This window comes from Conger conger, chromosome 15 (genome assembly GCF_963514075.1).
Source record: "Conger conger chromosome 15, fConCon1.1, whole genome shotgun sequence".
In the NCBI taxonomy this organism is placed as follows: domain Eukaryota; kingdom Metazoa; phylum Chordata; class Actinopteri; order Anguilliformes; family Congridae; genus Conger; species Conger conger.
In genome coordinates this window covers 31,421,594-31,438,716 of record NC_083774.1, presented here as the reverse complement: position 1 = coordinate 31,438,716, position 17,123 = coordinate 31,421,594, and the positions used below count along the sequence as shown (strand labels likewise).

At 39.4% G+C, this 17,123-nt stretch overlaps 1 protein-coding gene across 2 annotated transcripts; it reads right to left on the bottom strand.

Annotated features, from left to right (window-relative positions):
* Positions 1–3,557: 3,557 nt before the first annotated feature.
* On the bottom strand, positions 3,558–16,507 carry LOC133111329 (paired box protein Pax-6-like). 2 transcript variants are annotated; one of them, XM_061221558.1, is made up of 11 exons: positions 16,468–16,498; positions 13,040–13,170; positions 12,543–12,584; positions 12,238–12,453; positions 11,744–11,909; positions 6,750–6,908; positions 6,298–6,380; positions 6,035–6,185; positions 5,468–5,580; positions 4,773–4,923; positions 3,558–4,396 (listed from the first exon to the last, which is right to left on the bottom strand). In XM_061221558.1, the coding sequence occupies exons 1-11, from the start codon at positions 16,478–16,480 to the stop codon at positions 4,311–4,313; spliced, it is 1,311 nt and encodes a 436-aa protein (XP_061077542.1). In that variant the 5' UTR covers positions 16,481–16,498; the 3' UTR covers positions 3,558–4,310. The 2 variants fall into 2 exon arrangements, with proteins under 2 accessions (XP_061077542.1, XP_061077543.1); XM_061221559.1 differs by lacking the exon at positions 12,543–12,584 and having other exon boundaries at positions 16,468–16,507.
* Between the last annotated feature and the right edge of the window lie 616 nt (positions 16,508–17,123).

Sequence of the window (17,123 nt, the reverse complement as noted above, 5' to 3'; positions counted from 1 at the left end):
GCAACTAAATCGCGAAATCTTTAAAGCACTAAATGCCTGTACTAGAAGCTCCTCCACACAATGAAGTCCAAGGGCCAGTAATGTCTGTTATGTTGTAATATTATATATAGTGGCTTGGCCTTTTGGGTGATGTCATTCATAAGCCTTAGGCCTGCAGATATCTTGGAAACCAGAAATTGGCACAAGCTTCCACTTCAAGCAGGTGCACCAGCTCGACAGGTGTTCTGATACTCTTTTTGAAAAGGTCCCCCAACACACCCAAAAACTATTTTGAGTGCGGCACTGCACAGATGGCTGAGATTAGATTCGATTATTTTATACAGCGAGCATACCAGCCCCAGGTGTTGCAATCCTCACAGACAATGTCACTTGTACATCTTAAGAATTTAGTGTACAGGTTTATCCAGAATCAAACTCTAGTCTTTCCAGACGACCTGTAGTATCCTTCATAATCATAATGACTGCATTACTTTTTTCTATAGTGTGGGGGTATCGTAGAATGTTCCTTCGCTGTCTGTTCAGACAACGTGTCTGTAATTACAGTGCAGTCCATATATGCAGTATTTGGACAGTTGGTACAATTTCTGTTCTTTTGGATCTCCAGCACATTGGATTTGAAATTAAACAAAGAATGGAAGGTTAAAGTGCAGACTGTCCCCGTTAATTTGAAGGTATTTACATCCATAACGGGTGATCGAAGAAGGAATCGCACCCCTTTTTCACACCCCCATTTTAGGGGACCAAAAGTAATTGGACGGTTGGCTTCTCAACTGCTTCTGAATCGTTGGGTGTATTCAATCGCTTCCTTAGTGCAGGTATAAGAAAGCTTAAAAGAGTATCTAGTCTTGATTCTCTTGCTTTTTATTGCCTATGGAGTCTGTTATCGACATGAGGCCCAGAGTTGTGCCAATGACAGTCAAGGGAGCCGTCATCAGGCTGTCAGAGGCATAGGCTAAGTAGGAGGCTGCCTGAGAGGTCACCAGTGAGCTCTTGTTTGGGCCGCGGCCCTGTCCCCTAGCCTGGAGCAGTCACACCGGTCACCAGTGTGTCAGCGAAGGTTGAGAGTGCGAAGTGGAGGCCTCATCGGTGTAGGTAGCGGTAACCTTGCCCTCCTCTTTCCATGCTGAGGAAGGGGGCAGCGGTGGGGTTCGGGCCGTTGAATCGCCTCCTGCAGATGCGGCATGGCGTCCCGCTGGCTTCTGCTGGTTTACCCTCGGCCCGCATCATCATTCCCAAGTTCTCCGCGAACAAATTTTCCTCCGAACTTCCGATGTCTGAACCAAGATGTCCTTCGTGGCGTTTCCGCAGTAATCGCAGTGAGGGTTCCCAGTGGCTGCATTGCTGCTCTTCCAGCCGAGGCAGTACTCCAAATGGTGCGAATGACACAGGAAGTGAGTCCCTGGGAAAGTGGGCCTAGCAGAGCCATTTGTGCCTACAGCACAGTATTCCAGAACCTGCTGTAGTCAGTACCCCCTGCATTGGTGTTGGTATTAATTTGCTTACCACTGCTTTCAGTGAGAATTTCAAAAAGCAAAAAGGATTCCCTCCTAACCCCTCTCATCTGATGCAGTTTGAAATTGTGTCTTTTTTTTCTATTTGCATAAACCTTTTAGCTGATTGGGGAAAAGCTGTGAAGTTTGAAGTTCTGCAATGTACATATAGATTTTTTTGTCCGTTTGACTTTGTAAAATGCTTCATGTACATTTACATTTTTGTAATTGAATAGCTTTGTCTCTAAATATGAGGTTGTGTTTTTCTGTTTTTTTAAACATATTTGTCTCTATTCTGCTCTCATTCCTCGAAAAAATCTGATTGGCCAACTGGATGCAAACCTAAGCATTTGCTATTTCCTGACTGCTTATTTGGCAATAATCAAAAATCTACTTTGTGCAATAGTTCAGAGTCACATTATAATGGTATTAACATGACATATGGAAATTGTCATGTCAGTGAGAATAATGATTAGAATTAAAGACAGGGTAAATGTTTAGATGGTACTCTGCACAATAATTGTGTCAAGTCGTTTGATTTTAAATGGCTGTTTTGTTAACGCCATTGTGTCGCTCGGTACATGAGTAAGTTCACACTTGAATTGTTATGAATGAAGTGGCAGAATCTCTGCCTTTTTCCAGTGAGATTTCCACAGGATGTTCCCTCTCTACCCTCTTCCCTGCTCAGCCAGTGAGCCACAGTGAGTCCTTTGCCCACTTTGGATGCTTTTTCTTTAACAGTTCCCTTTCTCTTCCCTCCGTTTAGTCATACCAAAACAAGCCCTGTCACCTCCAATCGCACCCGCTTTGCACTTGGCAATAAGGTGTTGCCGTCACAGGCACTCCTAGTAAAAATCTCAATGGGATTTTTAAGACTAAAGGCTACAAATAGTATGTTAAGGAAAATTAGTAACGGTCACCTCAGAGGTCATTCTGTTTGGTGTAGAAAGATGATATTTTGTATGAGCATCTTAAAGGCATGCAACTACATATATCAAACACATTACTAGAGAACTGTTCTACTTATCTTGCCTTAAATGGTAGATAAGTTACATTTTGGAATTTGGTAAGGGCTGAATGTAGGATAAATAAATGAATGAATATCCCAGAATGTGTGCTGTATAGTTGGATTCCAGATGTGCATGTCTTCTGAAATGCCGCTGCACAAAGAAATGAATCATTGGAAATCATTTGATGGACAGTGGTTGCACACAATATTAGTACATATATGTTACTTCAACTGATAAAGTACTTGGTGCGAGACCCATATATTCAATAATACTGTGTTCAATCACTGTCTATAATTTTAGGAAGTAATCTTTTTTTTGTGTCAGCGTCTTGGTTTAACCATATAACAAGAGCATGGAGCGTAGAACCATACAGCCACCTGAGAAAGGATTGGAAGTAATAGCAGATTTAAGATGCCCACCACCCCCAACTGGTTACTCCAATGATAAAGCTCTCACTGGGACTCTAGGATACTGTACAAAATGACTTTTATAGTTTTCACAAAATACATTTTGAAAGCTCCATTTAAATATAATTTAATTAAATATTTAAGAGGCAGGAGAATAGGCTTTTCAGCTTCGGGGCAGTGCAGTGGCACGAGAATGCTTTTGTGCCAAAATGCATTTCACGGCACAGAAGACCATGCTGAAATACCAACACTGTTTTCTATCACAAATAGACAACTGCTGGATTAGCCCGCAGTTAAACATACCCAATGTCAATGTGAAACAACGCTGAATGTTTGCAAAATTGCAACACAAGACTAATATTATGAAGTTGTGTAATAAATTAAATACAAAGGCTTTGGTCTGTTTTTACAATCAGCAATGGTTAATTGTGATATGTAGTTGTAAACAACTTCCAAACATGTTTGATTAAAACTCTGGCAAGCATTTTCTTTTTTTCTTTTTTTTTTGCTATAGGAATTCAGTATTTTGCACACAAAGTTTCTGACCATAAAACACAATATCTAAAAACAATTACTATGTCCTTGACCAAATGAAATGTATTATGATGCATGGTAATGTGTATAAAACGCCTATAGAATATTCTGGGAAATATAAATGAACTTAACTTTATTATAGAAATCATTCTGGGAGATTTCTAGGGAAGACAAATACTTACATTTTCGACATTATATCGAAGACACAATCTACTCTTTAGCTACCAAAGGTTTTTTTTCACTTCCTTTTAAGCAGTTACCGCTTTCAACACACACTTTACCTGTCAACAAACTTTGGAAAAAAGAACCCAACAGATTAGAGGCTTTTACACACGGCTAGTTTCTTCATCCTGGTCTGTATTGGAATGATACGAGCTTGCTTCGTCATAATCCACAATCTGTACAAAGACTGGTAGACGTTCAAGATATAAGTTGATAAAAACTTATTAATGGCAGAATCTCATAGCTTCTCCTTTTCAACAGATTCAAGACTCAACTTAGCTTGACTGTCCGTCCAAAGTTGTTCTTGTTTTCATCGTAACATACAAATGGCCATATACAAATACACCAAAAATGACTTAAGTTGGAAACTGAAAACGAAGATAGTTTTGTTCCATTTAGGATATAACACCTGGCACTTTACAGAACTTCATTTTTTTTTTTTTTCATTTAATTTTTTTTTCTTTGTAGTCTTTGTGTGCCAAGAATTATAGCACAGGACACAACAATCCCAGTACAAAAAAAGTCTCTTTGAGAGTTTCCTTTTTTTCATTTTCTTTCTTCTTCTTTTTTTTTTTGTTTGTTTGTAAAATACTGCCAGACACCCAACGTTCAGTGTGAAAAGTCACAAGGCGAAGTAGCTCTTCTCTTTACTGTAGTCTTGGCCAGTACTGAGACATGTCGGGTTCGCTGCCTGGGACCTGGACAGGGACAGAAACTCCAGGGGAGATGAGACCTGTGGTATAAACAGAGAACAGCGCATGAGAGAAAAAGCAACACAGGTTTTCACAAAAGACATGGCATCTTACACAGGAATGGCTGTGCCCATTAGGAAACATGAAGATGTTTGAACAAACACCTGTTGACTGAAAAATGTGAACGACTTCCTTAAAATAAGCGCAATCATTGACTCTAATATGTGGTGTCACAGATTTGATGAATGAAAGATAAACACAATGGTGTGAAGTAGTTCACTGAGTGAATCAGGGCAGTAGCCTATATTTTAAGGTAAGGTGGCAGATGAAATGAATGGGCTTTTTTGTTGATGGAGTTAATTCAGTTCATTTATCTTAAATATCACCAAGCAAGTAAACGGTGAGTTTTCTGCCTACCTGTTGAGGCGGTACCAGAAGTACCCATTGATTGGCTGTTCATATGTGCCTGCATATGAGGGGGCGTGTATGTGTCGTAGCTCCGGCCATTCACAGAAGGACTGGTGGGCAGCATGCAGGAATAGGAGGACGCCTGGTTGGGCACTGGGGTCTATAACAAAAGAGTAAACATTAGCCACTGGAGCATGCGGGCCTCCTCTCCCAGCTGACGGCCTATGCCCAGTTGTACTGAGGTTAGCAGCCCTAGCAGTACAGCCCGTAGCCACCACGACTGGGACCCGCAAGGTCGGTGATTCAAGCCCGGGTGTAGCCACGACCCGATCCACACAGCTGTTGGGCCCTTGAGCAAGGCCCTTAACCAATCTACTGTAAGTCGCTTTGGATAAAAGTGCCAGCTAAATAACAAATTAATTAATAAAAAATCATTAAATAACTATAATTCACTGCAAAGATTCCGAGACTAAATAGCCATAGTTCATGCTAATATGGAGTATTACCTGCCAAAATTAAGTAGGCTTGATGACAGGCACTCATTATTATTGTTTGATTTTAGCATACTGTCAGTTTAAATCGTTTTTGGGTATGAAATCCACTCGGAGAAACCACACGGGTCAAAGCATGTGAAACGGATTTTAATCCTTTTGAGACGCGTTTGCGTTTCTGTCTGCGTTGTGGGTCTGGTGTGACGGACTTACTTGCATAGGCAGGTTGTTGGCCATGGTGAAACTTGGCATGGGAGGCAGGCCGCTGTATGTGTTTGTGAGGGCGGTGTCCGGTCTACCCAACATGGACCCTGACGTGAACGACACTGTGGAGAAGGGAATGAAAATAAGGGAAGACCCTAAATAAAACTTCAACGCTCCAATTTAAAATGGACATCCCGGGCATTTTTAGCGAATGGTCAAACATGCACAGTGGATAATGTAGGCATAGCTAATGACTGTTCTTGGCAACACTTGACCACGCTTCCTCACAGCCCTTCTGACTGACTTGAAACTTTCACGGGAAATTACGTTTAATAGTTTATTCTCATGCGAGTTCTAAGAACAAACGAATACATGCCAGACTGCAGATGTCAGAATCCTTGTGGGACTGCGTTGGTTATCTGTAGAGGCACGATTGTGCGAAACAGGCTGCAGGCGAACTTGAATCCACTTGAGACTGTGTGGGCTACTTCGGTTTTTATTTTCAATTATTGTTGTGATCACGGTGATTTTCCTGTGTGACTATCGTTGGCCTGTTGTGAAGACGGGTGTTCTTACCCGGCGTTGTAGGCTGCGGTATGGGCTGGTAAACACTGGTACTGAAGCTACTGCTTATGGGGATGTGGCTGGAGGAGCTACTGGCTTGTCTTCGCTGATTCCGGAGTTTTTCCTCTCTCCTCCACTTCGCTCTTCTGTTTGAAAACCACACCTTCAACCACAACGAAATTTGCGATGGTTAAATTGTCAAGGCGTTTCAAAGTGGACCCGGACGCTTTCCAGTTATGAGCATCGAGTTAACTTGGTGAAGTGCGTTAACTGACCTGTATTCTAGCTTCTGGAAGGTCTATTTTTGCTGCGAGCCTTTCTCTTGCGAAAACGTCTGGGTAATGAGTTCTTTCAAATTCTGAAAAAAATACAAAATTGTGAACTTCAACGGCATGTGTTGCATAGAGTAGAACCGTTTGACACACATTACACATTATGTCGTTCCTTCCATTTTAAGGTAGCCTAGCTATACATTTTACATTTTTACTTTTAGTTGCTTAAAGACTTGAGTCATAATTCAAAGTAGAAAACACTTCGTAGCTACACAGTTAAATAGCATTGTTAAATGTACACTTATAGTGTAAGGAAGTTAGTCTTAGTTTAATAAACATTGGACATTTTACCTCGTCTCCAGTTGTGTTATTCATTCGTAAAATAAGTGGCTTGGCGGATGCATATGTAAATTATTTTGGCGCTCTGTAATAGACTATAAAATCGATAAAATTACCTTTTTCTAAAGCTTCTATTTGCTCTTGAGTGAACGAAGTGCGATTCCTTTGCAACTTTCTTTTAAGCTGAAGTCTCATCTGGGTCTCGTCCGAGTCTTCCCCGTTAGAACTGATAGAGTTCGTGTTTTCACCGCCCCCCTCCTGTTGTTGGCAGCCATCTGGAAAACAAGGAAAATGTGTCAAAACGTCAAAGAGCAAATTTTTCGTTTCATGTGGATGCCTTTCTGGTGTTATAAATGCTGCTTACTTGTTTCGTAAGACATCTGTATTAGATATGAGAGGATCCATGCAAATCACAAGTTTTTGTAATGTTTTTTTTTATTATTCAGTTAACACCTTGTAAACTTGAGGAGATCCAATTACCCGACTCCGTGTTATTAACTTGTCCTAGGCCTATCGTGTCTTTAGCCAGATTCGTAAATCTGAAACAATAATGCAAACTTTCCCATTCCCAACACCTGAGCAAGGTTGCTATGAACATGCTTTCGTGGTCTTGTGATTGTAGAATGACTATCACGTCTGATTCTCTATCCACTTAGTGTAGCAGCTGTTGCTGTGCTCGAAAGCGCTCTTTTAAACGTCCTGTCTTGCATAGAATAGCAACGAGGCTGTCATAGATGTAGGCTACTTGCCTTTCCCAAGGTTTTATGTTGCCCTAAAGCAATTTGCGCAAAGTAACTTTGTGACCGAGAGACATAATTGTATTTCCATGATTGATATATTGTTCGTAATCACAAATATACTTTGCCCCAGGGTTGTGAAATATTGTGGGAAAATATTTTGGATAGCTAGGTGCCTGGACTCAAGATCCTTTATCACCGCACAACAATGCCCGATGTGCTCACAGCGTTAAGGGAAATGCGGCTAAATGTGGTAGAACCTTTTCAGGCTCTCTGAAATGTTTTTAAACTCAAACTTTCCCCCCTTTTAAATAGTGCAAGTCTTCAATGGTCGTCACCATATGGGCGTTTGTAGACCTATTGAGGTGACCACCAACACTTGAATAGAAGGAGCTGCTTTTCACAATGACACAATGCCTGCAGAGTAAGGGAAACTATTAAACTCTCGGGCCGGGTGGATTGGCAAACTTTCGTGGGCAGAATTTTGAGAACACAATTGGAGGAGACCACAAAAGGATTCTCTCGAAGCGTGCAGTGCTCCGCATTGTAGCACGAGGATCCCAGTCAACAGACTTTTCAGAGCAGTATGTTAACCTTTATGCAGTACTATCATTAATCACCGTCCCCTGGGTCGGCCCGTTCAACGCCAGTTAGGATTTATACACTCTATAGGCAAAAAACACGCCGAACACTGTGAATGGGACATCTCTAGGCTCACTTGCTGATTGTTCAATAAAGGCGAACGAGAAGCCTGGTACGATTTGACTGCTTCGACCTGCCGCGTTGTTTAGACATTTTTTCACACAGGATCGCTCAAACTGAAAATAAGCAACTAGTGTCTGCGGGGTGGGGAAGGTACGGAACTTACGCGCGTAATGTTGCATCAGTGCAGGTTTCTTTTTCCTGGAGGAATTGGTCTGTCTTTTACTTCTGTTTATGTTGTTATCTTACACTGATGTTGTTGAAGTCAGGATATTTCTGGCGGCGGGAGCTATCAATGCCAATGAATCGAGTTAGGGTAATTGTTTCTGTGGTGCATTTATACAGTCTCAAGTTCATCAATGAATTCGTGTTGGGGGAATTGTTCAACAATCTTGAGGCCATACATGTTTGCATGACCACAACGACCGTCTGTGGGATGAAGTATCCCCATAAGTTCTTAATTTTCGAAGCAAAGTTATTCGGTAGTGTTAACCGACTAGGCTATATTTCACGATGAATACAAATAGGCCTTCCAATTTTATATTTCTTTTCAACTCTTGATACAGCACAGTTATTGTTTGACGCTCAAAACGTTATTTTGGGTAGGCCTATAGACGAATAATTGTAAAGGGGAGAAATAAAAAAGGATAGTCAGACAATTAAGTTATCTTCTTTTAAAGTCTCTTTCGTTTTGAAAGCCCCAAAAGAAAGCTTTTCAATAGTCTGGGTCTGCGCTATACTTTTTCTTGGGCTAATCCGCAAAAAGCAGTGAATGTGTGTCCTATTATCCCACAGCCAGACCAACTGACGCGGGCTTTGGGATTTGTTTTCTTAAAAAAGACGCTGGGAAATAAAATCATTCCTTAGCATCGTAGTGTCTTAGTCAGTGAGGCGGAAGACAAGCAAAAAAGATAGCGAATCAATTGCGGCACCTTTCAGCCATGGATGCCGGATCAAAACATTCTAGAGTCCAGTGAAAGAGAAAGTGTCTAAATCCTATAGACGGCTTTAGGCCCGTAGCCTATAAGAAGAAAAACTGCCACGCTGAGCCATAAAACACTAAATCGCTGGAGAGGTTTTTTCTTCTTCTCCGGATAGAGTCTCCTTTTGGCTCCTGTTACTCCCGGTGTAGCCATTATTTTATTCACTGTTGCGTGGCATTTATCAGATTGCGACCATATTTGTCCCCCCCTGAGACCTAACCTTGCCTTATGCTTTTGTACTAATAGATTCGCAAAGCCTCCTAAAACGCACTCCATGCAATGGAGAAAAGAAGTTCAGTCGGGTGTGATATGGATATACGCCTCCCTATTAAATTTTATAAGGGCTAACTTTCGAAAGGAAAGACATTAATCCTTAGATGACTTATATATTTGTATGGGGTTACAAAGATAATTCATTGGCATCCTACTAAAAAAATACAAGTTAACCGGGACATGTTTCAGTCAAGAAACCCATTAGTCCGATCTGTCAGATCCTGATCGAGCGTTCATCACGAATTAAATTCTAGCAGTAGATTACGTTAAGAACTCATTTGCTTAATTTATTTCAATACACTCGCGGTGGTAACATGGTTAGAAATATGAATATAATGTAGTTAATATCATTACGTTATATATTATGGCCTACTTACGGGTATTATTATTATAATTATTATTACTATTATTATTATTAATTATAATAGATAATTCATTGTCGTTCTTATACGATATTTATTTATTTATTTAGTTAGTTAGTTAGTTAGTTAGTTAGTTAGCTGTAGCAGAATTAGTGGGCCTAACCTGATGCAGATTTTTTAATGCAGGCCTATCGAAATCCAGTTCAACTAATCTTTCGTTGTCAAATTGTTTTAAATTGTATTATTAATTACCAACATTCAATGCCATTATAAGAGAGAATATTTTACCCTAGTAATAGCCATTATCTCGGTAACGGCACCAAGAGGGGTTACTTAATTAATTAATTCATTCATTCATTCATTCATTCATTGGAATTAATAAAAAGAGAGCGTCCTGTTGGTGATTTCTTGGTGTAACCCGGTGCTTTTGTGCAGGATTTCTAGAAACAAACTGGTCTCGAACATTCTTCATTACAGTGTAACTACGTGCTTATAGTTCAAAGTGTCTCGTATAATATTATATAAAGCCACAATGGAACAACGAAATGAATAAAATGGCGTCAGGGAAAAAATGTAACCGCTTAAAAGAGGTCAGTCGTCGCATACGTGGTGTCTTCGGATACACATTTCGGAAGGGCTGTACACGTAATCTTTATCTTTATTTGGATTACGAGAAACAGTGTACGGGCTGATCAACATTACAAAGTAATTAATCAAATTAGTTTGGCCCTATACTGTCTATTTTCGACAGTTCCTAGACTAATAACTTTGCTTACCCCTATCTCGTCTTATGTGTACGCGCGCCAGAACATTCTATTTATTTTTTGTAAGCACTTGATATTGCGGGAAACAGACATCTCTGTCCCGTGATCCAGCGTCGCGCTGTTTGCTTGGCAAACGCCTGATTGGCGTGTAAGGAACACAATCTGAAGTAATTTGTGCTGAAAATCAATAAGCTCTGGTCATACTACGAAACGTTGCTAACAGACACCCGTGCAGGTGCAGTTGCCTTTGCTATTGTTTCGATAAACTGTCCAGGAAACTATTGAAAAGGGAGATATTTAACATAAACTATTCTCTATATCTTTGTAATGTCCATCTTATATTGTTTCATTTTCTTAAAACTGACGTGTCTAATTGGCAAGCGGTGCCATATCGTGTCCAGGGGTCTCCGGTGGAACGTTTCTGCAGCTGTCTCCTCCAACTAGACGCTTATTCATGTCGCCTTAATGAGAAACAAAACGTTCTCTAATGAGCAATTACATAGCGACAGAATTGTTCCCATAACAAATTCTTGCGTGTGACAGAAACATCCTTTGTACAAATATCCCGTACACTGTTTCTGATTTTTTTTTTCCTCCAGAAGTGGGGCTGCGAGATTAAGTCCAAATACGGACAGCTACATGCACAGATGGACCCTAGTCTGACACTAGACAAAGCGCATATTGCAATTCTCGATCAAAGTGCAGAGTAACTTCTCATTCGTTCGTTTGGAACGCTAGTTACTTGTCCACTCCTCCTAAATTCATTCGGAATATCAAAGTATGAAAGTGTATTAATTGCAGAAAGAACGTTGTTCTTAATCCCAACAAAAGGTATCCTCAATTCACAACAAAGTAAAAAATAAATATATATTTGTTTAATTGTCACATAGTTCTTAGTCTATTTAGGAACATAGCATGAATAATAATAATAATAATAATAATAATAATAATAATAATAATAATAATAATAATAATAATAATAGGCTGTGTTCCTAAATAGACATAAAGAATGATAACTTTCCTTTACTAATCTTATTTGTATTTGAATTCTGAGCTATATCACATTATTATCCTACTGACACCAGGTCAATTAATTGAATAATTTGAATGCTACATTATTAGGCTAATGCATAATAATGATGATAATAATAAATAATAATAATAATAATAATAATAAGCAGAAGAAGAATTGACATCTGGTAATTCGAACATAACTATTATCATATGAGCAAGAGAACGATTTTTTTTTTTAAACACACATACTGTTCATGGCCAGTAATCGGTATTACCTTGGTTTGGTTGCCCTGGCACCGAGGTTCCGGGGTACCAGCCCGGCCGGGTGCCCCAAGTCCCTGTCTGACCGTTCAGCATTCTCAGCTTGTCATACATGCCATCTGCACCCATCTGTTGCTTTTCGCTAGCCAGGTTGCGGAGGACTCTGTTTATCGATGACACCTGAAAGACAAAACCAAAATGTTTCACATTAATCAAAAGGCACTCCTCGCGTTGTGACTTTACGCTGGCATCCAATGCAACGCAGGCATACTCATGCATTATATTCCCTTGCGCTATTACTGAGAAAAACCGTTGGAAAACAACTGGGAACACAAATTCTTGTCAATATTTATTTTATAGATTATTATATCAGACGCTACATTTGCCTTTTTTAATTTAGTGGTTATAGGTGTTGGAAGGAGATAACAACAGTAATAAGGGATACATCTATTGTATAAAATAAGGGAATAAGCTAAACTAGTTTTGATTATTTATGCAGGAGACTTACGCTAGGTATGTTGTCGTTGGTACAGACCCCCTCTGATAGCAACCTGTCTCTAATTTCCCAGGCGAAGATTGAAGGGCACTCCCTCTTGTACTGGGCAATTTTGCCGACCACTTCGGGTGTCGCTACTCTTGGTTTGCTCCCGCCGATAGCCCTGGGTCTGATCGAACCAGTCTCATAGTATCTGCCCAGGATTTTACTCACGCACCCATTAGACACCTGAATAGAAAACAATAGACACAAATCACATACATTATTTAAGACTAATATGAAATAAATAAGTATACTTCAAACAATGTTAAGCTTACGTTTTCATTATCCAGCACTTGGACTTTTGCATCAGCATGGGTCTATAACACAAAAAATATACCTTAAATGGTACGAGAACTTATTGTGCATCTCAAAAATGCATCTTTTTGGGTAATGCCTCTACATTTTAATACAATGCACATCTCCACTCCACGAAAATATATAACCATATTGTTTAAAAGTGTGGTGTACATCGTTAAAGATGATTCCACACAATTTTCATTAGATTGGATCGCAATTAATTGCCAGTGAAGGTAACGGAAAGAATAGAGTCTGGTGGAATGTTTTCGTTGATTGTGCAAAGATATTTTGACAGCCAAAATGTTAAAGCCGCAATTATAAGCAGACAGGAGTATTAGTTAAGTGCAGCCATACTAATAAGTGTGTTACTTTTGACTGAGCTTGTTTCTAAAACATGCTTCTGTAAAAAAATAAAAAAAAAATAGATAATGATAATATTTTATTGCGTCAGACTACAGAAATACGGTCTTGTCACCTGCAGAATCCGGGAGATATCGCACGGTCGCGCGCCACTGTGAGCAAGCTCAACTATTTTCTGTCTGGTTGAATCCGGCAGTGGTCTGCCGTTGACAAACACACCACCAAGCTGATTCACACCACTGTGACCTGTGCAGATACAGGAAGGTCGTTGTTTATTCCATACAGTACCAAACAACACTGTCAAAAGCCCTTTCACCTGCATAAACACATCACAGGTATGACCGCTTAGCGCGTAACTATTCACAATAATACATATTTAAAGTTAAGCAGAGCGCTTCCCACAAAACCCAACATCAAGCATGAACAACGACGATAACAACAAACAACTAAACAAACAAACAGACAAACAAGAAAACACTTTAAATGTCATCATTGTAAGTATTCCTCAAGAGAAACACTCTTGCAGCAGCGTTCAAGTTGCTCATTAGGCAGTAATTACCCCCATATACAACAGTCTGAAAGTGTGCACATGCGGAATATCGATTAGGCAAAAAAAAAAAAAAAAAAAAAAAGAATTTCAGAGGATCGAGAGAAAGAGTCTTGATCCAGCTCCGTCCAGACGATTGTGAATATCCCCGGCATCAACCCGACGCTTTTAACCGCAGACTTGCGATATCATATTTCCATCTAGATGTTATATGCTAAAATATCGTACCATAGATTCGTCCACGTCGTTGATATTAACTTTCCATTCATTTTTAGGCATGCATAAACTATTTAATTTGAGTGGGACAATATCCGACGTAAGAAAGTCCAAAAGTCTACCGTAAGAAAGCAAACCTGAAGCGAAATGGAATAGAATCCTCCCCGGAGTAGCTCTTGGTCTCTGCTCCCTTCCCTCGGCAGGCTCTCGTTAAATTGACTCCAAGAGCACAAGCTCCTTAGCAATAAATAAGCTCCAAATATAGAAGAGGGGGAAATATGATAAGCATGGCTGACATTTGTCTTTAAAATAAAGCTAGCTGCACGTCAAGTTTGAGCTTAATTTCTGAAAATAGGCGGAAGTCGCCCTGGATCATGCATGGAAGGCTAATTGAAAAGATCAGTTGAAGCACTTGTGGCAGGCATGTCACTTTATGACACTGCTCTGCTTTTGAAAATCGCATCGTCACGACAAATAGTAGCATGATAAAACGACCCTTTCTGTCTGCATTTGGATATCACTCAGACTCTACTCATTTAGCCTTCAAGGGAAGCTTCGTTTTATGGTAGCCAGGGGCTGTGCGCAGGCACGACAATAGGGGCGCGCTTCACCCTTAATATATTAAAACTGACATTCAGTTTTCTCTTGTTAGTATTAGTGTTATTAAGCACCAAACCTACAGCCATTCTGCTATGAATCAAATGCATAACCTCTAGAATTATATACACAATAAAACACAACAATACACATGCCCTGTATGAAATACCATTATTTATATGTTTATATATTCGTATTTTATTCTCAGCGTTATAGTCACACATATGTGGTGTTATATGTAATAATCGTTTTCCGTAGTCCACAATAGTAGACAGAAATCCATCAGCATCTTTCCCCCCATAATTCCAGAATTAGGTGGATTTAATTGTCTCTAGGGTTTAAACTGATGAGCGCGGATAATATGTTGGAGATTTATGGGCCTGGAACCTTCGTATGGTCCTCAAATAAATCCACTTGATCAATGAAACAGTCACAAAAGAATATAAAATCAAACTTTCACTCCAAAGGTTAAGTCTTAATCATTATATAATTCCCCACGGTGATTGCTGTCTATCTCGCCCGGTGGCAATGATTATGCGCCTTGTATTCAATTGCTGGTCAACTAATAGGAAAGCATATGGTGTCAATTTGGATACTCTGTACCATATACACCCAGGAGTTATTAGCACAAAAGCCTGGAGAGCCAGTCGCGACCTTTAAACAAACTGAAGGCTCACCCCTATGATATCTCGTCAGTAATTCGCACTCGAAATCACACACCAGTACATGGTGCCATTTCATTAACATCAGTAGTTAGGAAATTACTGATAAGGACGTTATGTTGATTGGGTGATGCAGACCACAGGGACTACAATCATCAAATGAAAAAAGCTGTATCTTATCAAGAAATTCTGAATCATGAACAAATCCAATATTTTTTTCAATGCATGTGCTTAAAGAAAATAGACTTTAAGGTTCAATTAATTCAACGCAATTTGCCCTACTTTAACTGGCCTAGATTCAAGTGTATTGTTATGTCCGGAGCCTTTTACGTGCTTTGCATCTTCCATTATCTGATCATTTTGATTAATTTGTGTTTAGATTTATCTAAATGGGAAAGTGGCAAATGGTCAAGACACCGCATTGGCATATTATTACATGTAACACAAATGTTTAATTACGGTGAAGAGAATCTGAGGAAATCATTCCACACACCTTCGTTACAGATGTCATACACCTCTTGTCCAGCATTAAGAAAGAAAATATATGTATCTTTTATTATTATTCTCTCAACAACGAAAACAAACCATTTTTAAGTCACAATGTACAGTTCTATTGTGGAGAGCATTCTCCGTCACCAAGATGTAGCTATGCAAATGACGCATCTGTTCTAATGCAAGCATTGGTCCGATTTACAGGGCCTGACCTGTTTTATAAAAGTACATACTTTGACTCCCATTCTGTATGTGACTGAAATCTGCATAAAACATTATTTCGTATTCTTCTAGTCTCATTCAATGTCCATTTCCGCACAGTTAATCGAGTATGCGATTTGGCAGCCAATCCTAACATTAATTCAGACGGTTCTGCAATTATTATTAACTCAAGCAGAAACAAGAAATCTCTCTACTCTACTCTCTTCCCTGTCCTTCTCCCTCTCCCTCTGCATTTCATTGTTTTTCATGTTGGTCTGGACAGAGAAATTATAATCAGTGGTGTACATATAACGAAACACTTGTACTTAGCAGTTTATTTTATGTCAAATGCATGCATTGGGCCCACAATAGTCGATAACCTCTAGCACCGACCACCTACAACATATGGTGGAAAAAAATGAGTAATGACCTAGAAAGCATGTATTATTTTAAGCCATATATTTACAGGTCGTGCTGTGAATGGAGAGCGAACAGAGCTCTACATATCCGTAGACGAAAAGTCGTATAGCAGACAAAACAGACATTAAATAACCACAAGCAAAGGTCAGTACTGAAAATAGCTATAATGTAAACTGGCCTTATTAAGTTATTCGGAGCTGCTTCAGACTATAGTGTTTCTTAAACAGCCCTATATGTACCCAAGTAATAATCGCTCTCGTAGGCTGTTTCTCCACATGCTGCATGATATCAAAGCAACCACTGTCATCTCAGCCTGCTTAAACGCTATTACATGTCAATACATCCTGTACTGCGGCTAAACATCCATGTATTTATCATGAAGCGTATAACAGAAAAATCTTCACTTACTGTTCTGCATCATGGAGGCTACGTCAGATTCCCACGTGGTTCGGTTATAGTATTCTATTAGTCATAAAGAAACAATAATAATGATCAGGGTTGACATAGCTACTACAATTTTAATAATATTACAGTTTTTAAAAAATGTATATTTGTACACCCTTCTGTGTCCCTATCCCTGTATAATAAAGGCAATTACGGCGAGTGATGTAATACATTAATATCCATGTTGATTAAGAACTCATATTTCTTATTAGGCCATTTGATCCAGGTGAGTTGGCACAACATTCTGTTCATTTGTTTCATTTATTAAAACTTGCCTTGAGTTGGCTGTCCGCTTTAAACAAATTAACGAGTCTCTCATGTGCCGCTCACTAGTTAATGTCTCCCTAGGACAAAGCAAAACAGTATATTAGTACATTTTATTTTACAATATTAATACGTATACTAATTTATTATGAAGGCTATGGGGGAAGTGGTAGTTAATTTACGTATTCTCAAATGCTTTTGACTGGAATTAAATTGAGATAATTTTGTTAATGTTAATTTAAATCGTTGATTCTTTTTTGTTGTTGTTGAGTCAATCGTAAAAAACAACTCGACAAATATTTTAATTGAGGCCACTTGCTTTCACGCTAGTGTTTACCGTTGTCATTAGTCGTCTA